The 23475-nt window shown below is 52.8% G+C and overlaps 8 protein-coding genes across 8 annotated transcripts; 4 read left to right on the top strand and 4 right to left on the bottom strand.

Moving 5' to 3' along the window:
- Nucleotides 1–213: 213 nt before the first annotated feature.
- Nucleotides 214–977, bottom strand: DSM5745_04168 (nascent polypeptide-associated complex subunit alpha; the record flags this gene model as incomplete). Its single annotated transcript, XM_026746184.1, has 3 exons — nt 214–535; nt 600–658; nt 747–977. The coding sequence occupies 3 exons, from the start codon at nt 975–977 to the stop codon at nt 214–216; spliced, it is 612 nt and encodes a 203-aa protein (XP_026605180.1).
- Nucleotides 978–1645: 668 nt separating this feature from the next.
- Nucleotides 1646–2299, bottom strand: DSM5745_04169 (60S ribosomal protein eL14; the record flags this gene model as incomplete). Its single annotated transcript, XM_026746185.1, has 3 exons — nt 1646–1705; nt 1820–2083; nt 2174–2299. 3 exons carry the CDS (start codon nt 2297–2299, stop codon nt 1646–1648), a joined length of 450 nt encoding a protein of 149 aa, XP_026605181.1.
- A 1513-nt stretch (nt 2300–3812) lies between these two features.
- Nucleotides 3813–4987, bottom strand: DSM5745_04170 (protein transporter YIF1; the record flags this gene model as incomplete). The annotated part of the gene is made up of 3 exons (XM_026746186.1): nt 3813–4028; nt 4083–4646; nt 4700–4987. 3 exons carry the CDS (start codon nt 4985–4987, stop codon nt 3813–3815), a joined length of 1068 nt encoding a protein of 355 aa, XP_026605182.1.
- A 257-nt stretch (nt 4988–5244) lies between these two features.
- Nucleotides 5245–7302, top strand: DSM5745_04171 (signal recognition particle receptor subunit alpha; the record flags this gene model as incomplete). The annotated part of the gene is made up of 3 exons (XM_026746187.1): nt 5245–5466; nt 5525–5794; nt 5869–7302. 3 exons carry the CDS (start codon nt 5245–5247, stop codon nt 7300–7302), a joined length of 1926 nt encoding a protein of 641 aa, XP_026605183.1.
- A 590-nt stretch (nt 7303–7892) lies between these two features.
- Nucleotides 7893–8863, top strand: DSM5745_04172 (Mpv17/PMP22 family protein; the record flags this gene model as incomplete). Its single annotated transcript, XM_026746188.1, has 3 exons — nt 7893–7991; nt 8167–8511; nt 8714–8863. 3 exons carry the CDS (start codon nt 7893–7895, stop codon nt 8861–8863), a joined length of 594 nt encoding a protein of 197 aa, XP_026605184.1.
- Nucleotides 8864–10732: 1869 nt separating this feature from the next.
- Nucleotides 10733–13984, top strand: DSM5745_04173 (uncharacterized protein; the record flags this gene model as incomplete). The annotated part of the gene is made up of 1 exon (XM_026746189.1): nt 10733–13984. The coding sequence occupies one exon, from the start codon at nt 10733–10735 to the stop codon at nt 13982–13984; it is 3252 nt and encodes a 1083-aa protein (XP_026605185.1).
- Nucleotides 13985–16726: 2742 nt separating this feature from the next.
- On the top strand, nt 16727–19727 carry DSM5745_04174 (tetratricopeptide repeat protein; the record flags this gene model as incomplete). The annotated part of the gene is made up of 5 exons (XM_026746190.1): nt 16727–16802; nt 16850–16927; nt 16972–17154; nt 17209–18699; nt 18763–19727. 5 exons carry the CDS (start codon nt 16727–16729, stop codon nt 19725–19727), a joined length of 2793 nt encoding a protein of 930 aa, XP_026605186.1.
- A 425-nt stretch (nt 19728–20152) lies between these two features.
- DSM5745_04175 (MFS transporter) lies at nt 20153–21929 on the bottom strand (the record flags this gene model as incomplete). The annotated part of the gene is made up of 2 exons (XM_026746191.1): nt 20153–20440; nt 20502–21929. 2 exons carry the CDS (start codon nt 21927–21929, stop codon nt 20153–20155), a joined length of 1716 nt encoding a protein of 571 aa, XP_026605187.1.
- Between the last annotated feature and the right edge of the window lie 1546 nt (nt 21930–23475).

Raw genomic sequence — 23475 nt, forward strand, 5'->3', positions numbered from 1 at the left:
TAGCTGATTAAATTGCTAATAGACTTAAAGCATGACAAGCAGAATTTAGATCGCAAAGTGGTTGTTCATCGAATTTGCTTTTGGACTAAATGATATACACTATGAAGCCGGACGGACACCCGGGGAATATCAACCAGATTCCAAACCCCAGATCCATTCGACCACAGACAAAAGCCATTCAGCCATTAACAGCGTGCATTAAATAGGCCGAGCTCATATGCTGAGGGCCATGATAGAGTTGACGATATCGTTGTCGTTCTCCCGCAGAGCCTTGACGGCCTTCTTGCGGGGAACGTTGGCCTGGGCCATGACGAGGTCAATGTCCTTGGGCTCGAGGCCGGTCTCGTCAACCTCCTCTCCATCGTCCTCCTCTTCCTCCTTGGCCTCAGCCTCAGGGGCCTTGCCCTTGCCCTTGTCGTGGTCGTGGTCGTGGCCAGCGTGGTCACCACCGGCGGCCTCAGCGGCGGCGAGCTGCTGAGCAGCGGAAGCCTGAGCCTGAGAGTTCAGGTCCTCAATCTTAGCCTCACCGAAGATGCTATATCAATGCGTCAGCCGCTGACTTCTAAGCCTCAATGGTTGGCGGGGGAGATGGCACGTACATCCAGGTGTTGCTGGAGGGGGAGCGGTAGACGTCGGGCTGGTTGATGACGAAGAGGATCTAGTGAATGGTTAGTTTTCGATGTCTATGTATCGCAACTCGAGCGTTGAATGTCACGTTGACGAAATGCGGGGAAGGCGATGCGTACGTTCTTGGGGCGGCGGAGAGTGACACGGGTGATGCCAGGGACGTGCTTCAGGCCGAGCTTGCCAATGGCCTTGCGAGCCTTCTTCTCGTTGCGAGAGTGGATGGTGACAGCAGCACCACCGGGGATGGTGGGCTCCTCACCGGCCTCGGACTCGGAGGAGTCGCCAGCCTCCTCGACGTTGGTCTTGGGGACCTCCTCATCAGGGAGCTCTTCGATACGGGGGTCAGCCATTTTGTGAGATAGGTAAGCCTAGGTGGGCTGCAAATTCAACAGTTAGCGAGCCGATTGTGACGTCTCGTGGCCTGGGTGCTCGATTTTGGTTCTTCAATCGGCCGGTTTCGATCGCCAAATGCCACAATCGCGGGGTTTTCGCCAGGTCCGATTGAAAAATCCATTTCCGCGGCCGCACAGTTCATTTGGACATACCTGGGGGTAAGAAAGGGGTATGTTGTAGGTGATGGTGGGTTTTTGCCTTGTTGCGGTTGGGAAGACGCAAAGCTGTGTGATGCCGAAAATCGTTAGCGAGCTGATTGGACTCGGGACCCTCTGGAATCATGGAGAAGCGCGCAACGCCGTCATTTACCATACATACAAACTACAAACAGTCTAGAATTATTGATATTACGCAGTTTAAATGTTATTGAAGTGAATGAGATTGGTTTTATGGGGAATTTGTTATCGCCCACATATTAGCCTGTAGAACAAATCCAGCAAACTGCTGCCAGGACGCCTTGACATAACATTACGAGAACCAACTGCCTGTCAGGATATCAAGTGTTCTTAAGTCATTTTTGTGCTGTCAATGATAATGCATACAGCGAGTTGCTGATTAAAACCCTCAGCAAAGTGAAACCGTCCCAGATACCCCTTCACTCTATGCACCGAGCCTCATTAACCATCTATGCCTTAGGAGCAGCCGCCCTGATCTTGGCGTGGGCCTTCTGGACCTCGAAGCGAGCCTGTAGATATAAGTTAGCCTCTATATCATATATCCCTGCGCTTCCATGATCCCGTACGTCCATATCTCCGCAGTTCCTTCAATTTCGCAAACCAAGGGCCATATCGCGACGTACCTGCTTCCTGAGGCGGAGGACCTTGAAGCGCTCGAAGTCGGTCAGGTTCTTCCGTCGGTTGTTGACGTCCGCCTTCTGAGCAATGGAGCTCTTAGCCCACTTGCCGTCAATCTCGTTCTGCGCCCAGAGCTTCTTAACGGGACCGGTTCCGGCGGCACGGGGGAGCTTGGGGATAACGAAGTGGGTGAGGGTGGCGTGGGAGAGAGGGAGGACGTGGCGGGGGACAATCTTAGCCTCCTCGGTGGAGGGACCGTCGACCAGGACCTATTTGACGCCCGCAAGTCAATATCACATTCCCATGATCCTCCTTTCTCAGGTGTTCCCGTCGCAGAGTTCCGAGTCGCGAAAACGTACACGCTTGTGGTCGACAATCTCGACAATCGTGGCCAGCTTGCCGGTGAAGGGACCGCGGCGGATCAGGACCACGCGGCCAACTTCAACGAGCTTCCATTGAGCGATCTTGACATCGATATCGGCCATGGCGAAGGCTTCCTGCAGGGTGAAAAAATGGGCTTCTCAGTTGACAGATTCCACGACAGCGATAGGGCGCGTATTCACTCACGGTCGACAGTTCCGGGGAGACGGTATAAAATGTGTTGTCGAAAGTCGGGGTTGTCGAAGTCGTCCAAAACGCACAAGTTCACACTCGACTTGCCGGATCGCGAATTTCGGTGTTGCCCACAGACTCGCTTACCAGCCAGTAGCAGCGCTCAGCGGCTTCGGTGCGTGTGGCCTAGGGCTGCCCGCCAGAAGTGGCTTAGCCGCGGAGAGCGGAACAACACGTTATTCCGGCCCAGCACCTTAACTTCAGAAACGATCGTCGCATGTTTTTTCTTTTCTCTGCAACAGCAAGACACTCGACTCAAGCAGTTTCTGCAGCTTTCGAGCCTCAAAGAGCATGATGTAGCTCTGTTATCTCGATAATCTCTGATCTTTACAATCATTTTTCTCCCACCAACTAATCCATGTCGCAAACAGAACCATTTTTTACTGGTATGTAAACGCCGGATTTCTTCGTTTCCCACCCCTCTACATGATGCGGTAATTTGCGATTGACCCATCGTCTGTGAGGCTCTCGCCGGAGTCTCGATACAGCGCTGGCGCATGATATTTATTTCTTACATATTCTGATATTTCACCAACGCACTACATATGATCATCCGACTTGGTTGATTTCTTATGCTGACTTGCGAAGATCGAAAGCAGATGCTCCCAGAACAACGACCGCTTCACACGCCATCCATCCTCTCAGGGTACGTTCATCTCGTCTTACGTCTTTTGCGCCCCCGTCCAATGATTACAACCTATCATGCCTAGATAGTACTTGATGCTTCGGCAATGAAATTTCCTTTTATCACCAAGATCTCTGAGGAACCCTTCACTCTCAATTCATGTCACCCATCTTTTGGCGACTTTGACTGACTTTGAGACTAATAGGGATTTTACTTGAACCTACTTGCCAAATGATAGCTCTTACCATGCAATACCTTTATCATGAACACTCTTTCTTGCTCTTTCGTATCAATGTATGTTCGTAGACCTGACTTCCTGGCCGATTCCTACAACAAGATTAAGCTGTAGCCTCTCTATGCCTGGAGCTGAGTCTAGACTCGAGCTGCTTGGAGCGGGGAACCTACAGCTTCTCGAGGCTCAGGGCGATATCGCATGTCCAAGTGCTCCGTAGCTCAGACAAGACAGTCGAGGCTCCAGAACATCCCCACCACCAGTAGCTTCATCCGAGCCTCGGGCTGGCGCGCAACACGAAAACGTCTTGTATAACCAGGTCCTCTTGTAAAAATTTACCTAAACGACTACGCATGCCCTGCTTGCCTACGAAAGCCCGGTGATGCCTGCGACACAGTATATTGATCTAACGTGCACATAGCAAACGAAACAACCGCCAACAGTCACGGTAAATTCTACATTATGGTGCAATCCGCTTTTCATCAAGTCCGTGTATATCATTATGCGCAGTCCGGAGCGGCCATGCGTTCTATGACGAAGCTCCGCTGCCCAGGGCCGAAGCAGTCGCTGATGGCCCCTCACGACTAAGAACCCACATGAAGATGAATTGGATGATGTATGAGTAGATGAACAGGAACTGGGTGCGGCGGTTGCGCTGGGAGCGGGCAACTGTGTGCATTGAGCCGGTGCGCATGGATGAATCGCTTGTTGAATCCGGGAGGAGCACGTATTTCAGGGAGCGGAGCTGTGCGTGAATTAGCTTTTGGTTCTGAATGAATAAGTGGGTAGATGAACTTACAAGGAAGAAGGCGTTTGCGAGGAACGTGTAGATGAATGCCACCCATCCGACCCAGCTACCTGTTCCCTTCCCAGGAGTGAAGATCTCAGAAGCTACCAGGGTGATGATAATTCCGACAAACTTGTAGCCAGAGTATGCGACCAGATCTACCAACTGGGAGTCGTTGTTGATGCTGAGGATATACGTGGCCAGCTTCAGGCAGATGATTTCGAACAGGATGACTGCAATCGCTGTGGTGGTTGTCGCTCCAAGGAGCTCAGGATGGAAATTCCCACGGAAACCCGCCAGCATCGCCGACAATAGGATGTATGTGACGAGAGCCATTACGGGGATGTACATGTCGGGCGAGTTGAGGTCATCACGCGGAGGCAGGAACATGGACGAGTATTGTTGCTGCGATATCTGGCCATCGGGGCCGGTGGAAGCAGTCGTCAGACGTGCTTGCTGACGAGACCACGGCTTGTGTCGCCATGGAAAAAGCACAAGACCCAGCTTATTGATCACGTAGGAGTTCGAGACGTTGAAGTAATGCTTGAGGGCAGGAATAGATACGTAGCGATTAAACTGATTTCAGCACCAATTAGCAAGGACACGCACTGAAAATGAGATTTGCCTACGTTCTGCTCCATGTACTCCTGTCCAGCCGCCATCGCAGTCTTGCCCATATGGAATCCCATCTGCGCCGTGGGGTCGTTGATGAACCCGCCGAATCCAGGGGCATAAGTCCCACTGCCACCTTGTGCGGGAGCCGGCTGGTAAGGATTACCATAGGCGGAGGACTGCGGCTGCTGAGATGTCGGAGGAGGAGGCGAGCGCATCATGGGGACGGTCGAGACATGCTGAGGCACGGGGTGGTGAAGCGGAGGTGACTGTGCCGGGGGTGGTGCGAAAGACTGGCGATACATAATGGCAGACTCTTGTAAATCAACCGGAAGAGGCGAAAACTGACTGCTCAAGGAAAGGCCGATGATTAAATCCGGGATGGAGGGGGAGCTTGAACGATGGTTGGGGTGTTTATACGTGGCTGAAGGCAGTATGGAGAAGAGGTCACTGGGATTAATTTCTGGCCCGGAGCTGACCTTGATCTGATCTTCGCCGCCCGCACAGAATTCCCCACTCCGCAAGCTCACCACGCAGATAGTACAGCGGTATATGTTTCAAGATGCTCGAAGCCTTCGAGATTCTGTCGACATCGGGAGTGGTCCTATGGTCCAAGTCGTACGCTCCGGTCGGTTCCCACGTTGTCAACAGCCTGATCAACGACGTCTTCATCGAAGAGAAGACGCAGCTTCAGAACACCACAAACGGCGTTTCCCCAACCTTCAAGAAAGAGAAATACACTTTGAAATGGAGGAGGTCAAAGGACTTCAATTTGATCTTTGTGGTATGTTTTATCTGTAGCGCTGCGCATATTGATGTTTTCTGACGCTGCGACTCTCCAGGCCGTATACCAGTCGCTTCTCCACCTCGGATGGATTGACAAGCTTTTGGATAACATTTCAACTATCTTTATTGATCTCTACAAGACTCAACTGAAGGGCGAACGGGCGAGGATAGCTGAATATCCGTTCGACAAGTACTTTGACCAGCAAGTACGAGAACTTGAGGACAACGCCACCGCTGGTTTCGTCTCCGACGCGCCTGCAGCAGATGCGGAAGCAAGAAAAGACCCGCTGGCCTCAGCTGATAATGGAGGACCGCCTCCACCACCCGTACCTGGGCTATTGAAAGGCATGTTTTGTGGCTGATCCTCGTTCTCGCATATACTAACTGCCCCGTAGCGCAGCCTCAAGCTGCGCTTAGTGCGGCAACCTCTGATGAAGGTTCGCCGCCACAAACACCAGATATCCCCAGAGTATCTTCGCCGTCGTCGGGCCATATAATCACCGGCAAGGCCGGTCCAGGCGGCCGGGTGTCTCGCCGGGCGCGCAAGGCTGCGAACGCGAGCGCAACCGCCTCGTCTGGCGACGAGAAGGTTCGGAAAGGGAAGACACCAAAGAGTGGGAAGAAGTTACGAGTATGGGACGCTGATGGACTCGCGGATGAGGACGATGGAAGGGTCCTTGACTACTCCGCACCTGTTGAGGACGACGATGCATCCGCACCGGCGGTGGAAGCCGTCGCGGAAGACACTTGGGGCCGCCGGACTGGCAAAGGCCAATTCGTGCTGAAGGATCTGGGGGATGAAGTCCACTATATCTTGGAGAATGCAGACAGCGAGAAGGCCAAGTCCTCTGCACCGTCCGGACTAGTAGGATCCGGGTTCAGCGCGATCGGTGGTCTGCTGCGTAATATCGTCGGTGGCAAAGTTCTGACCGACGCTGATCTGGAGAAGCCATTGAAAGCCATGGAAGACCATTTACTGAAGAAGAATGTCGCGCGCGAAGCGGCTGTCCGGCTGTGTGATGGCGTCAAGCAGGAGCTGGTTGGTAAGAAGACGGGCAACTTTCAGAGCGTGGATGCTGCTTTGAAGTCGGCAATGGAATCTTCCCTTCGCAAGATCCTCACACCTACCTCATCTCTTGACCTGCTCCATGAGATTGACACCGTTACCAAGGCGAGAAACAAGCAAGTCAACTCACGGCCGTACGTGATCTCAATTGTCGGAGTCAACGGTGTCGGCAAATCCACGAACCTCGGCAAAATCTGCTACTTCTTGCTACAGAACAACTACCGCATCTTGATAGCTGCATGCGATACCTTCCGATCTGGAGCCGTCGAGCAGCTCCGCGTCCATGCCCGGAACTTGAAAGAGCTCAGCGCTCGCGAGAATGTCGGCGCCGTGGAGCTCTACGAGAAAGGCTACGGCAAGGATGCCGCGAATGTGGCTAAAGATGCCGTGGAATATGGTTCCGCCAATGGGTTCGACGTTGTTTTGATTGATACTGCTGGCCGTCGCCACAACGACCAGCGTCTCATGTCCTCGCTGGAAAAGTTCGCCAAATTTGCTCAGCCCAACAAAATCTTCATGGTTGGAGAAGCCCTTGTTGGCACCGACAGTGTGATGCAGGCGCGTAACTTCAACCAAGCTTTCGGAACAGGGAGGAATCTTGACGGGTTCATCATCAGCAAGTGCGATACAGTTGGCGATATGGTTGGGACCCTTGTCAGCATGGTGCATGCGACAGGCATTCCGATTGTTTTCCTAGGAGTTGGCCAGCACTATGGTGACCTGAGAGGACTCAGCGTGCCGTGGGCCGTTAACCTTTTGATGAAGTGATCTATCGCGATCTATTGATTACTTCTGTTGGCCATAATTTTGGGTCATTGATGTTCTTGATTAGCTCCGTGACAAGTAGTTTCTATCTTACCAAGCAACAGCGATAGCGATCAGTCTTTTATTGGGGAGAGACATTGTACGGTTTTAGTTATGTAGGCCTAGGCTCAAAAAGTAATGCAGCTGGAGGCCATATGACCTTTAGTACAATGGGATATATATTTCAAACCGAGCTTGTCGAATGGAGGCATTGCTACGTGTCGCTCGCTGCATTGTCACTGCGGCTAGGAAAACGGAGAATGGCCACCTCTTAACTGGGCTTCTTCCTCAGGTCTCCTTGTCGCTTTGCAAAAGATCATCCTCTGTTCATCTTTATCCTGCAAACTACCTACCCGACCCTGGCCTACGTCACTTGCAGACTCCCTGAAGATCATCCGGGTCCCCACTATCGACAGGGCAGACGTTGAAACAAGCGGGCAACCTACGAGCTCTCTTGAACGTAACAAACAACCGGCCTCTTGAATTTGCTACTTAGACTTTCTCCTGCCTAGCTTAGGGTTAGGTTTGCTAGAATATCGCTTGCTTAGATTACCATGGCGCTGCCTCCGATCGCAAAAGCCACTTTGCAGGCCGCTCTAATCAGTGCTAGCTCGAATGTGTTGGCGCAGGGTATCACTTCGTATCGAGAAGGGGTGCGTGTTTATCTCCTTTACATTTCCAACCCCTTTTCTCATCTCTTGTCCAGCTTGTCCAGAGGGGCATAGCAGAGAGGCCATATTCAAGCTGACACTATGGCACTACTATGCTGGAGAACGAGCGCAAGCGCGCTGCGCCTCCAGCATAGTTAGGCGCCGACGGACACACTAGACGCCCTTTGAGCTTGACTCCGAGGTCCTATTCCAGTTCACCACTAGCGCGCTCGTTCTATCGCCGCTGGCATTCCTCTGGCTTGAGGGGCTTGAGCAGCGATTCCCGGGGTTCGAGCAGGGAAAGCCTGAGAGCGCGAAAGGCAAAGAGAATGCAGATGGGAGGGAGAAGGACAAAGGAAAGAACGAGGCCGAGGCCGAGCCCAGGCCCAACGTCAAGAACATCGTGGCGAAAATCGTGGTCGACCAGATTATCGGCGGCGCATGGAATACCGTCGCTTTCATTGCGACTATGGGCGTCCTCCGCGGACAGGACTATGAAGTCATCAAGGGGGAGATACTGGATGTACGTGTGATGTGATTGCCTCCCCATTTCAATACGCCTCATTCCATCGGCCATGCTCCGTTTGGGGGCCTTTCCTTAGCGGATGTGATGGGATGTGATGATGATGCTATACCCTGCCTGCTACTCATCAGCCTGGTCAATGCCAGTTACCGCGTTTCCTGGCATGATGCAATGCACGCAACCCTAACTAACGATTATATAGAATTTCTGGCCGTACATGCTCGCAGGGCTCAAATTCTGGCCGCTCGTCTCGATCCTGAACTTCACGGTTGTCCCCGCGAACCAGCGAATGCTTGTCGGGAATCTGTTCGGTGTGGTATGGGGCGTCTATGTCAGCCTTATGGCTGCATGAGTACAGGGAGCATGAGCCAGTGCCAATCTCACGGCAGGATACGCATCGAAGATCGATCATCGGGGAATTTCCTTGAAAGCCGCGGCAAGGGAATATGGGAGTGGGAATAATGGGATAAGGCATGCGAGAGGTGTCATCATTCTTCAGGCTTCCTCCGGCCATGTCATGTCATGTCCTGCGCCACGGGTGCAGCCGTGCATAGCCAAGGACGGAATCCGGGGGCCAAAATCACGTACTGCTGTTGCGATTTGAGGTATCTGTAGATACCCGGTGTTGGGACTAAGAGGGCTAAGAATTTGGCGTCGGTTGGACTCGGGGCCAGAAATATGAATGGATGCTCGGTGTGCATTGTACGGTACATCGTCATCGACATCACTAGGTAGCATGAATCATGATACACCGGACCGAGAGGCGTTCTGTAGGGGCCAGAGTAATATCATGTCTGGCATGGCACATGAGGCCAAACTGGCATCCGAATCTTCCGTTAGAGGATCATGCTCTGTACGGAGTAGTTCTGTAGAGCTCGGAATCTTCAACCCATTGACATTATTGGCTGTCTGCTTTCCTCCCGATGTTGGTGAGATGCTGACAGTTGGCACAATTCCACATCGGCAGTAAATGCTTACTGTGGGTAACCGATCCTAGATAACCAAGAAACTCGACTTCTTAACCGAGCAAAGTCCGTATCGGCAGTAGCATGAAGTCATCTGAACAGAAGAATGCTTCACTGCTACATAGTGCTATCATGCTATGAAGAAGGCTGTTCAGACACAGCCTCGACTGCGGTTAACGTGCAGACTCCACACTCACAGCGACGGGCGGCCCACTCCAGCTGGACTATGGAGTCGACGCTAATCTAGCCCAAGCGGGTTATTTTGGGCGCCCGCGGAATAGAGACTAACCGGCTTAAGGCTTAGATACGTTATGCGGGCAAATCGGAATACGAGCTGGCCGGGCTCGAGTTGGACTAGGCTAACTGGCTAAGGCTGTACGGCGCATCCTGACAATGCCTGAGGGCTGAGGGAGGGTTGCAGCGGATGTCGATCGGTGGCTGAAGGAGGAATTGCCATGACTCGGACTCGGACGGGGATGGGGATTGTAGGTGAAGCCGGAAGGAACAGAGAGATGCTTTTATGAGAGAACGGTATGTGTGATTGCTTGGTAGTGAGCGCCGTACAGTTCGGAAGCGGAACTCGGAATCAGCCTGGAGCAGAGTATCCGTACCGCCACCGGTATGCGAGGATGCGAGTGCCCGTACGGACAAAATCCGACCCCCATCAGATTGATTGAGCGAGCAGGGATCTCCATGTCATTGCATAAGTGGCCTGGGGCCATTTACACAGATCAAGTCAGAAGACGCTAAGGATCCAACAGAGCTTATCATTAATACAGTCTACGGTACACACTGACAATCATCTTTCTTCTACTCGTCTCACTCTTACTGACAAGCGCAAGCAACCTCGAGCGACTGTTGCTCTTTAAACGTACGCGAAGAATAGGTTGGTGGTGTACTTACATCTGCCCGACTGAATTAGATCAGTGCGCTAACCATCTATCAAGCTTGCAGGGTAGCACTTCTTTGTCACACCTGCGCTTGCGTGCCTTTGTCCCTGCTTTGAGTTTGAGTCGAGTCCACAAAGAGAACACCCGTTCGCGTTTACTTTGCAGGACCGGTGACTTCAGCTATTATTGGAACCGGCGGCTGGATCTGAGGCTCGAGGACATAGTATACGACATTGTCGAGGACAAAGAGATCCACGATACTGAAGGCTCGGGACCATGGTCGTGAGCTGGAATAAGTAGGGATACCAAGCCGGTCTAGAAGGAAAGGGAGTATACTCAGAATAGCCTGAGACTCAACGCGTCGCCATGAGTGTTTCTGCTCCATACAATAATGGATCTCCCGGTCCAGTTCCAGCGTCAGTTCAAGGCCCAGCGACGAGACGAAACACACACCCTCCAGCTGGATTACCAAAAGGAAAGGAAAAGAAGGAGCGCAGTCTCTATGAAGACGATATATACGTTTCACCCATTCTAGAAAGGAGGCCCTCTTGGTCAGGAACACGCTGGACTCGCTTTTTTCCTGAACTCTCATCGCATTTCTCGCTTGTCTCGCCTACAAGCCCCCCTCGCCGCCAGCCTCAGTCATACGGCTCTCCGCAATCCGGAGTCTATTTTCGAGAAAACTCATCCGAGGAAGATACCTCCGAGACAGCGACGGGGACGCCTTCGCTATGGTCCGACGAGCTGGTCGATGACGCCTCCTCGTGCTACAGTCGCAGATCGTCCATCACCAGTTTAGGATCTGAACTCTCTGCTTCGGCATACAAGTCCGCCGACGCATTCTCCATTATGTCGCCTACTAGGGCAGGCGTGTTTGACGAAATCTCCGTGTACCGGTCCGCCTCAAATATGTCTAGAAGGTCACCGAGGTCGCCCTCCCTACGGGAGAAGCCACTCCCAATCGTCCCCCCGATTCAAATGGCGCCGTTATCGATCCGGCGCAAGAAAAAGCAACCACCAGTGATCCGCGAAGATAGGCTGAATGAAATTCTCGAATCGACTGCGGCAACGCACGGCCACAATCCGACGCTGTCACAGGCTGCAGAGGAACTCGAAAATGCGCTCGCCGGTCTTGTGAAACGCAGAAATTCCCTGCCACGTATTGATACGCCCCTGCAAGTAAGCAGAGGTAATATGGACATGATCCCCTCGCGTTCGGCCCCGAGTCCGCCCATCGATCTTTTGAAGAACAGAAAGTTGTCGTTGTCCATAGCTTCGCCGGACGAGGAAATGAGACGCGCCAAGAAACCCCACAAAGGCCGGCTTTCTTTCACGATGCCCGGTTTTGGCAAGAAGAAGGATCGGCCCCATCTCCGCTCCTTGAGCGGCTCCAATGTCATCACTGGACTCGAGCGTAAACACGCCCGTCACAGCGCAGCGGCATCCCAATCATCAGCAAAAGAGTCGGAAAAGGAAAATGAAGCTGTCAGGTCGGCGAAAACCGACTTCCTTAATCTGCCGCCACCTCCTGCACGGTCTGTGTCAGTCAGCAGTGAGCGACATTTGCGCTTGAAGTTGCCCCGCCTTCAAACAAAGGAAGTGCAGTCACCTGGGAGCATACGATGCGAACGTGCGCCACTGAAGACCCCAGCTGCAGATGATGAAGAAGGTTCCGGGGCCCAGGAACCTGCAGCCTCGCAGCCCAAGCCGCGAAAAACATTTTCATTTGAGCCCGAGGGCACGATGTCGAAGCAAACTGTTGCATCAGAGCCGCTCGGACCGGCGTATGAGACGGACACTCACTCGGCACCGGTAGTAATATACGAGCTTGACGCCGGTCTTCCAGAACAGCAAATCAAGTCCCCCGTTGTGGCTCCGCCTTTCGTTCCCTCCGGGCAGATGCCTGGGACCTTACCTGATGAGGTCGTCGCGATGATCCTAAGACACTGCAGCTCATTACCGGACCTGTTCAATTTTGCCGTCATGAACAGGCAGTTCTATCGTGTTTTCAAGAAGCATGAGCTCGACCTGATCAAAAGCACAGTCTTTCAAATGTCACCCCCGGCATGGGAGCTGCGCGAAATGAGCCCGCCGTGGGATAGCGAGTGGCAGGTCTTGTTTGACCTGGACGCTCCTGTACCGGAGTATACACCTTCTCTCTACCTCGACCGTTACACCCGCGACCTGTACACGCTGGTCACACTCAAGGGGCTGATCCTCGCTCGCTGTACCACTTTCCTTCGTCCGGAAACAGTAAGCGGCTTGTCGGGCGTGGACGACACCCGCGCGGAGGAGATCGACAACGCATTCTGGCGGGTTTGGACGTTTTGCCGGATCTTTGGCTGTGGAAAGGGTCGGGAGGGCGATGTTGTCGGACAGCTGGATTGGCTGAATGGCGGTATCATGGCCACGAGCCAGCCCACCTCTGTTACGATGTCGATCAGCGAGCCGTTTGGCATCAATAACGTCCTGTTCGAGCCTCCTGAGGGATTTGGACGTGGAAACCCTGGCGGTCTATCGCATAGCCAGCTCTACGACATGACGGAGATCTGGACATGCCTGGGGGTTCTGCTCCAGCCGATCCACGGCAAATGCGAGGCGGCGCGGAAAGCAGGTATATTCAACGGACATGTTGCCGATAAAGACTCCGTGAAGGAGGAGGAGACATTAGAGGAGTGGACATCTTACATCCTCACCCTCGGCCCATCTGCTGTCCTAGCCCTAGGCTCAATCGCAACAGTCGACAACGCAGACGAAATCTTTCAGCGCGCCCAAACGCTCGGCCTGACGAAATGGGAACCGGCTGACGCAAGCCGCTCAATCTTCTTCCGCGAAGCCGTCTCAAAGGCATACAAACCTCGTGAACCCTTACCCCGCAAATCCTCGCCTCTTCGCCAAACCAACTCCAACGCCTCCAGATCCTCTGGTTCCAGCGACACTTCCCCATCAAACAGCATCAGCGGCAAAACCCACCGCCGACGACAAGCCGCCTACGCTGAGCAACTCCGCAACCGCCGCGCTCAGAACCCCGACCTCTCCTACATCGAAGAGCGCCCGATCTCCAGCTATGCTGAGATCATGAACCGGCTAGCTGGGGCGCCTCCACATCCATTCTATCACCAACAATCCCAGGAACCCGTCCCACCTCTCCCAACTCCTGCCTCAACCAGCACAACTGCACCTCCATCATCGCCACCAGCTGCTGTCCAACCACCCCAAGTGCCACCCATCAACACCCACAATCTCCAGATCCCCTACACAAACGCCCGCCCTCCACGACCTCCCGTTCAGATCCCGCAAGTCCGCGACCCAGCCGACCAGGCCATTGAGATGATGGTCCGTGAACTCGGGTTCGTTGAAGAGGACGCAAAATGGGCTCTCAAGATCACGGATACCGGCGAAGGGATTAACCCCAATGCCGCCGTGTCGCTACTCGTTCAAGAATATCAGAGACAGAGTCTGAACCTCGGCCAGAATGCTTATGGCTACAGCACCGGTCCCGTACTACCACCTGGGACGAGGCCGATGTCTGGACATTCCACTGGCGCGAGAAACAGTATTCTGTACTCTGTCATGCACAGTCAGGAAGCGATGGGATCGGGGTGGAGGTGGGCTTAGCATGCGTTCCTACCTGTCTTCTACCCACCGTTGCCTGGTGTCATTCCTTTGGTTTATGAAGTGAAGAGATACGCGTTATGCTTATTTTTTCTTTTTCTTTTCAATCTTTGATCATGATCGCTTCAGCTCTTGTTCAGCATCTAGCATCCAGCATCCAGCGTTTGGTTTGGCGTGGCGTCGAAGAGTTCGATCTGATACCCCGAGACTGTAATGTATATACACGTTGCTTGATTTGTTTGTATAGCATTTGCGAGCAATACACAGAATATATACTGTGAATGAACTTAACTCACTTGATTCCATAAACATTTTTTTCTCTAGAGCAGGTTTTCCCATACCTTGGCTTACTTTACTGAGCACACCGACCACCAGACAGGACAGATAGGTGAAAAGTCGGTCAGAGTCGAATCCATCAGGCTCTACAGTGACAAGAACACGTACATATAGTGGACATGAAATTCTCCGATATGTTCGATATGAAAATAGTTTCAACCGTAGAACCTCTCTAGCAGGGCATCCCTGCCTGACTCAATGAAAACCCTTGCATTTGCGTCGTCAACAGCTCTAAAATATTAATAATCAAGGTACGAATAGTATAAAGTCTATCCATCCTTCGCTGCTTCTTCGCGTCTTCTAGTCCGAGCCCAACCTTGCCGTTGCCTTCCCATCTGTTCGGCGGCATGGCTGATCACTTGACTGTGGCGGGAAATGACAGTCACCCGGCAAGGACGCTGATAGCAACCAGCATTGAGTTCACTACTGTCAAGCTGGCCAAGTTCACAATTCCATAAGTGGTGGCCAGTGCGTGTGATCTATCAGAGAATGATTCCATCGCTTCCATCCCTGCCAGTAGCGATCATCGTTGATTGCGGCCGCGTTTGCGGGCGATCATTGGTCTGGATCGGGTGCGGGGTCGCGATTCTCGATGCAAGGGGGCGTTTGTATTGGGGATGGGGAGACCTGACTCGATAGATCACGGTGGGTGAAGCTTTGTGTGGAGCGAGCTGTTTGGGCTGCGGGTTCAATTGATTGATTGCCAGTACCTAACCTGGATGCATCCAAGCCTCTTTTTCTTTGAGCACCCCAACACACATCCCAACTCAAACGGCCCTCAAACTCAGACCCTTCTCTTCTCCCTTCCATTCATGGACACTCCGTACTATTGCAGGGATGCACACAGGGATGCCGGAGCCAATCGGGCGGGCTGAAGCTCCCCTTGAAACACCCAAGTATGAGGCGCGCCGGCCGTTTGAGACGCAGAGCAGAACGACTCGACATGACCCGCTCTGCAGCTGCATGGGCGGTGGATAGTGGACACTACATATGCAGTGCGCTCCCGGGGAAAGGCTGGTTATTGAAATGAAATGACGCCTCGCTTGAAGTTGTCGCATTCGTTTGTTGAGTACCCAGCTGAGCGGAGTCAAGCTGAGGGCTGAGATTCTTTTGCTGGCTGCCTTGTCGCATTGCATTGCATTGTTTGCCCTCAGGATCTTGACTATCTTTTCTTTTGAGGCGGTGCTGTTGGGCTCTGATGAAGATGAAGATGGAGATGGAGCTAGACTCCGACTATGGGCGTCGGCATAGTACAAGGCACAGGGACTACGCGATGACGCTGTCTGGGGATGGGTGAGTCTTCTATGTCTGCTCTCTGGAGATCGGAAGCAAGCTGACAGTGACCGTGAACTAGAAACCTCGAGAACGACGCAAAGCGAGATCTAGAAAAAGAGATCCTCCTCAACACATCGAGATCGAGCCGGCTAGAGGGAAAAAGACGCATCCTGCGCGCCTCGGACGTTCTTTTATCGTTAGCGGGCCGGTCTACAACAAGCGGTACGACCTACCTTTACTCGCTATGTAGAAGATGGGGTAGACAACTGACGTATGCTGTTGGCCAGAGACCATAGAGCCATCACCTGCAGTCGAGAACTTTCAAGAAGTCCTACGGTTATTTCCACCATTTCGCGATGACGACGAGACGACGCCTGGGGCGAGGGAGGCTAAGTGTCCGGATTGCGATGCAGTGTTTTCGTCCGAGTATGCCCCTACTGAAACTTGGTCGAGGATGAAACTGCACGAAGACTAATTGGTTCAGGATCGAGCTGAAACAACACTACCTTACGAAATACTGCACCGGGGCGGCGGTAGCTGTATATGTGATGACGCGCGATCGGTATCACTTACATCTGGTCCTGAAATGGTTTTTTGGAACTGATGATGTACTAGATTAATCACGAAAGGCTACCGCATGGAGAAACGGCTGCTTCCGCTCGACGCCCGCCCGATCCGGTTCTTCTGCGGATATTGCGAGAGGCCCTTTTCTCTGGGCGATGGGATGATAGAAAGGCAACGAAGTGAGCATTGTCTCCTGTCTCAGCGTCACACATCTGACCAGTCGCAGATACGGAGTGTCTTGTGGATTGCACGCATTGCGGTTCGAAATGCAATATCTCGTTCGTCTATCCTAACCGCGACCTCAAACATAACCCTAACAGAGGTAGATACGAGCCCGTCCTCAACGATCCACGCGACGACATAAGCCACCGCGATATCCAAAAAGAAATAGGAAGCGCAAACCACAGCAGGAGCCCCAGTCTAATGCAGAAAAGTTCCATGCCCTTAAAATTCTCCATTTCCGACTTTAATGGCGAGCAGTCTTTGGCGAAGAGGGCTAGGAAGTTGCGCGATTCCTGGTCTTTTCGAAGTATACAGGAACCTCCACAATGTGAAGAGTCCAGGCTAATAATGCCAGAGCTATCTCAGAGCGATGAGGAAGAGCTACTAGCTATAAGCTTTGCTGGGCTATTTGACTTAGAGAGGGGTAAGCAGGTCGATCCGTCATTTGACGTGCCTAGCTAACAGGCCCAGTGCACGCGCCGAACGGGATATATCAGTCGCTTCCGGCTGGGGAAATGGGTCTCTCAGATGCGAGTTTCTGCTCGAGCGGTATGTTCTTCATACACTTTACACAGCACCAGCTGAACAATTAGGGCTCGGCGGTAGCGCAATGGAACCCGAGAAAATGGACCTGCGCGAGGATGAAGGCAGACCAAGGATCAGCGGCAATTCTGATGGAGGACTCATCGACAGCAGGAATGTCGAGTATGAGATACCGGTCTCTTCGAAACGACAATCATTATTTCAGAAGTTATTTGGACGCAAAATCCCACTAGGTAAGCTGAGCCGCTTACTATGCATGGTGCATGGTGGAGATTGACTGGATCCAGGCATATCGCGTTCACGATCAACGAATAAAGGCAAAAAGCTCTTGAAGCGCGCAAACAGCGTACGTTTTTCTTTCGTCACTAAATATTCCCGAGATAGCAGGGCCACCGCCACTGCCCGAAACAGCACGCTTCCGGAGAACGACAGTCAGAACAACAGTTCTTCCACTGTCCAAGATGCAGAGTATATCGCCTTGCTACGGGGAACGCAGGACATATTCGTTCACATGCAGTACATATCAGGTGGGGTAATTGTGCATGACGTCTCTGGTCGACAACGAATTCTCCATGTTGACGAGGTAGCTAAACTGTTTCTGCAAATGAAAGAAGAGCTTTCCTCAACAGCAGCCTGGTCCCGAGCCCTAACAGCACGGCTCCGAGGAGAAGCGATGCTCAAGCAAGGCAATTCGCAAGGAGCAATCATGGAATTCCACGATGCCGTGAAACTCCTCGCTGACACGCCTGGCCTTGACATCGAAAAGCAGACGCGGGCGTCTATTCTACGCTCCATGGGCAAAGCATACCAGGCTCTAGAGATCCCCGCGGAAGCAGAAGCGTGCTATCTTGAGTCGTTAGGCCTCTACAAGCGCGTTCTAGGCCGCGATCACCCCAAGAACTTCGCCGTTCTCCATGACCTGGGCAGCCTCTGCGAGAAAGACGGCTACGCCACTGAAGCCGCAGCGCTATACGAGCGTTCCTTCGCAGGCCGACTCAAGACGCTAGGCCACAACGCTCCAGAAACACTAAGCAGCATGCAAGATTTAGCCTCACTGAAGGTTCTTCTCGGTGACCTCGAATCCGCCCTCTTACTCCTTGAAAAGGCCGTGCCAGCCCTAGACACAGTCTTTGGACTTCAGCACGCCACAACGCTCAACGCAATGAACAAGCTCTCTTTATTGTACCAAAAGCTCGGCCTGAAAAAAGAATCACGTACTATCACCACCCGCACTATCCCTCACTGCCGCACCGTATTCGGCCTTACGTCCCAAATCACCCGCGACACCCTCCTCCGATACCTCCAGACCACGAAGGACGATTTCGACTTCCCACCGGACATACAGGAGATCCTCGATGCTTACCAGCGCTCCCGCGATGCCGATTGTCTGCGCGTCATCCACCGATTGGGTCGATTATACATGGATGCCGGATTAAACCGCGACGCAGGAGCTCTCTTCGAGACACTCGTCGAGGACTTCCTTGCTGTGAAAGGCCCCGAAGCAGCAGAGACATTCGACGCGCTCAGCGCGCTGTGTGTCTCACGCGAGCACCTAGACTCTGTGGATAAAGCGATGCTTGCATACCGGCAGCTTGTGCATATGGCGAAACGCACGCCAGACGGTCACCAGTCGAGGAAGAGGATCGGGTATGCCGAGAAGAGAATTGCAGAATTGAATCGCCGCCGCGAGATACTTGAGACTGAGAAAAGAGAATGGGGGCTAATGGAGCCGGGGAGATGTATGGGGTGTGGTGCAAGTACCGCGGTGCTTTGTAGCAGTATGTCTACATTTCCCTAACCCTAACTATTGAATAAACAGTCACTAATAATGCACCGTCCAGCCTGCAACATCGCGCGCTTCTGCAATGACACCTGCGCAAAACAAGTCCCCTCGCACATCCATCAATGCATCCCCTCAGCAACCCTCCGACAATCCAAATCCCTCGCGGTGAAACCCAAGTGCCCAATCTCCACGCGCGATCAGGCTCTCTCGAAGGTCAATCACGCCAACCTCGACCCAAGCATTCCCGGATCAAACGTGGCTATCGGGCTTAGCATCAAGAATGTCACCGTAACAGCAAGCCACACGTTCTACCTGGACCCGCGCAACTTCACGACGTTCCGGATGAAGTTGAGAAACGACGTCAACACCGTCGTGCTGTTCTCGCTGGATAGTGATGTTGAGTGGACGGTGCTTACTACAGAATCCATGCCAGATACAGGAGGTAGAACAGCAACAGCAGCAACAGAACAGCCAAGAAGACGGATCTCATTCTCGAGACCGACGACGTCGAGTAAGAGGAATGTTCCAGCGACATTGAACCCTACAGCTATCCCATCATCATCACATTGCCATTCTCACGCGCAAACACCACAGCCGCAAACACAAACACAACAGCAGGAGCTCACCTGGCTCACCCCCCAAACCCAAGCCTCACTCTCCCACACGCCCATCCCATCCCCCAAGTCGAACACAAACACAAACACAAACAACCCCACACCCTCCCCCTCCTCTTCGCCCTCAAAAAACACCCCCCAACCCCCCACCACCAACCCCGAAAAATACCTCCTCGTCAAGCCCGGCAAAGAAATGCTCAAGTCCCTGGTGGACAAGCGTGCGCGGGTGCGCGGACCCTCTTCTTCTCCGCTTCCGTCCTCGGTGGGTGTAGCCGTGTCTGGGACACAGACGCAGACGCAGACGCAGACGTATCCGAGCAAAGAACTCATCGAGTATGCGCAGGGTTTACTGCTCACGGGGTATTTGGGCGAGGCGTTCATGTATGTTGTGGAGTGGGCTTGGAAGTAACGACATGGAGAATTGGGTTGATGAGCGGGCAAGATATGGTATTTAGGGCGACGCTCGTTCTATGTTTATATGAAACTGGATATGTAGTTAGGTAGATAGAGGTAATTGATAATGATAATCTGGAACATGACTAGGACTACGGGATTCCGGAACTTCGCGTAATGAAACGAAAGGAAGGAGCATATATATCGCGAGTTTAATCTAAATACAAGAATGCGATCTAACGCTCGAATCGCCTTTAAACAAGCAAGCATGCATGCATGCAGGCCACACTCTATACCACGCCGCTCAGGTAAAAATATATGATACAGTAATCAATGCAGATGGACATCACATCGTAAGACACTCTAAAGTAGAATAAGCGCCATTCTTTTTCTTGCTTGGCCATGCCGTTTTGTTTGGGCTCTACCTAAATCGCAGGCAAATCAGCTGTCCTCGTCGTCTGACTTCGCACTCTCATCGTCATCGTTGCTATCCCACCCCTCCGCCTCCAGCTCGCGGCCCTTGATGCCGAAGCTGAGGAAGAAGCCCACAAGCGAGACGGCCGCAAACACGCCGAAGGGGATTGCTTCGCCCTTTGGTTGCACGCGGGCGGCGAGGGAAAACAGGCTGCCGGAGAGGAAGGGACCGACTGCGCGGCCGGCGGCAGAGAGGGTCTGGGCGAGGCCGTTGAGGGCGCCGAGGACGGCGTGGTCGGGGGCGGAATTTGTGATCTGCGAGGGTTAGGGTTAGGTTAGGCTGCTATAAGGGGATGTACGGTAGTAGAGAGCTTACCAAGAGGAGTGCGCTCGTTAGCCCGCCAACGGCGGCAACGGTCTTAACTAAAAGAACGAAGCAGAGCTCGATGGCCAGGAATGCTGTCTTCCCTGTTACGCCCTTCTTCCCAGCATCATCGCCTTTGTAACCGATGAAGGGCATGAGGATGAACGCAACCACGAAACCAAAGAGGCCGGCTCGGTAAGACCACCGGTTGCCCATCTTGTTTCGCAGCTGGCCGAAGATGCAGATTTGGAAGATGATGGTTACGACGCCCGAGAAGCCCTGGGCGAGGCCGATCTCAGACGGAGTAAGACCACGTCCGATAGGCGGCGCGGCTTGGGAAAATATAGGAAACAGCGCGTTGAAGGCGATGTTGCACAGGGCAAATATGAGATAAGTCAATAGGAGAAGGATCGTATCTCGGTTGAGGAGTTCGCTTCGTGTCAACCCTTCGTGGCCGTGGTGGTCATCGGATAATTCTGAAGCCGAGTCCAAGTCACTATCATGGTCCTGTTCCTCACCTGATTGTTCGCGAAGTAACCGGTACGGAAGATGGTCCCCTGGCCGTACACTCCTAGGTCGCTTCGCAAAGCTGGTAATCTGCCAGAGCCACGCAAACATGTCACGGATTTTCTTGCCGAATTTGGGCATCGTATCCGCATCCTCCAGACTTTCCTCCAGGAATATCAGCGCGACACCGAAGTCCAGCATGAGAACCGCGGCAGACAGCAGATTCGGCCAAAGGTACGGGTAAGGATTCGGTTCTCCCTTTTGGAACGGATTTTCCCGGAAAACAAGCAAGCCACCCAGTAGAGGGCCGGTGATGCCGCCGACGCCGTAGAGCACCGGTAGATAGGTAAACGCCTTGGACTGATTGCTCTTATCGGTGATTTCCCCTAGACAAGTCGACACCAAGCCCTGGTTTCCATTAACAACACCCATCAACGCCTGCACCGCAACAGCCTGCCACAACGTACTGCAGAACCCGAACGCGACGAAGCACACTGCGGTCAAGATCGTGCCTAGCAGGATAACCGGCTTCCGCCCGATCCGATCTGACAGCCAGCCCCAGAAATAGTTGGTCACCAACTGTGCTACCGCAAACGCCGTCCCAATCATCCCCACGTATACACCAACCATGCCCGGCTTCACCTCGGGGAACGACGACGCCATGTCGGGAAGATAAGGGCTGATCGAGTTGAAGGCCGTCTGCTCGCACAGCGCGATCAATGCTAGCACCATCATCTGCTTCTTAGGGAGGGGCGATTGCGACGCTGATTCATCGGGGGAATCATGGTGATGGTGCCGCGAGTCCTCGCCGGACGACGCGGACTGGCCGGAGTTTGGTCTGCCGCGGGATTTTGGCGGGGGTGTGTCGAAAGTGTGGTAGTGCAGCGTTGATGAGCGGCGCCTTGGGATCGGCTCCCGGTCTGGCGTCTTCATTTCGGAATTCGTACTCGAGTACGTATAGAACGCGGATAACGGTTGCCGCTGGTGGGATGATTCTGTAGGCTAGAGCGCAAGTCCGGGAGTCGCGGGGCTGACCGCGGCCAGAAAGGTTGAACGAGGCTCTGTCTTATGAATGGGAAGTAGTAATGTCGTGTTCACACCTCATTGTCGATTCTATCCAGTAAATGAGTTATTCTAAGGCGACCATGGCCGGTAGAATTGGGAAGAGACCGTAGCAGGCACGCGAGCTGGATCCGGAACCCGCAAGAATTGAGGCTGGCGATGATGTAAGCGATCTTGGGGCCATCACGTGAAATTCTCGACCAGGGTCACACTAGACATTAATTGAGGTCAAAGTCGATTCTCCAATGTTGACATCTAAGGAGACTGCCCAGTTGCAATGCATACGGTCATGCCAGTCATGGTTGTTGTGTGAATCAATGCAAACCCCGGATGATGTCACTGTTTCGGCTATCCGAGCCAGGAGTATACAAGGAGACAATGGAGAGTGAACAATGAAAATGACCAGTAATTGCTTGATGTTGCTTTGAACAATAACCGCGCCTCAAAGCAAAGACAGTCTAACTTGGAGTTTGCTTTTGTGTCCTATCGACAGCCTGCAAGAAACCCCGAAATAGGTATCACTCGCATGGATCAGAGCCAGCTCACCTGCCCCTCGATTCCACCCAGATTCTTCCCATTGCCTGGTTTCCATGTCTACTACAACACTCTCGCCCTTCTTGTCTTTATATTTGTGCCTAGTTACCGTCAATAAAATTGAGTCAGTCTCGTCCTCGAACGGCTGAGTGGTAATGTATGGAGCTTCGCATTCACCCGCCAATTAAGCTGACGATGAACAGGTTGTTTACTGGCTCTGCAAGATCCAAAAAAGTCTGAAGCGGCAAATTACGCACTCCCTGACTCGGAAGAAACTTAGACTGGGCACCGAAAGATGGTTCGGAAACACGGCCCTTCGTCGACTATTTAAATGATTCAATCTTCCCGACCCCGGGTCTCCTATCCTCTCCCATCTTCCAAAAGACAGAAACGACAACCCGATATATGTGGACATGACATATCTCCCTACCAATCATGATGTCTAAGCTCGTGTGCGGGCGCCCTGATGGCGATATCTCCTTGGATGACAGTTATCGGATATAGATGCCAGTCATGGCGTCCTTGACTTTCACCCATTGTCGGTAAGTACTGACCTGAATTCAACGCTCCACAAAGCATATCACACCTCGATGATGAATTCAAGGAACCAGGAGTCTTGTTTCGGCACGCTGAAAGGCAAGGATTCCAAAGCCAGCAAAGCTGAACATCATCACAGTGTCGTTTTATCATTGACCGGAGTCTCAGAGCGTAACAAGGTAACTGGAATCACTTGCCTTGATGATGTTAACTAGCCCATCACAAGCCCTTGAAGTCTGAGAGGCCGTTCTCATTTCAACTCATCCTATCAAGAAACGCATACTTGATCTTTGCTAACAAAGCTCATGCACAACTTGAACCAGAAGAAACAGATAAGAACGTGAGG

The sequence above is a fragment of the Aspergillus mulundensis genome (assembly GCF_003369625.1).
Source record: "Aspergillus mulundensis strain DSM 5745 chromosome Unknown scaffold_3, whole genome shotgun sequence".
Classification (NCBI taxonomy): domain Eukaryota; kingdom Fungi; phylum Ascomycota; class Eurotiomycetes; order Eurotiales; family Aspergillaceae; genus Aspergillus; species Aspergillus mulundensis.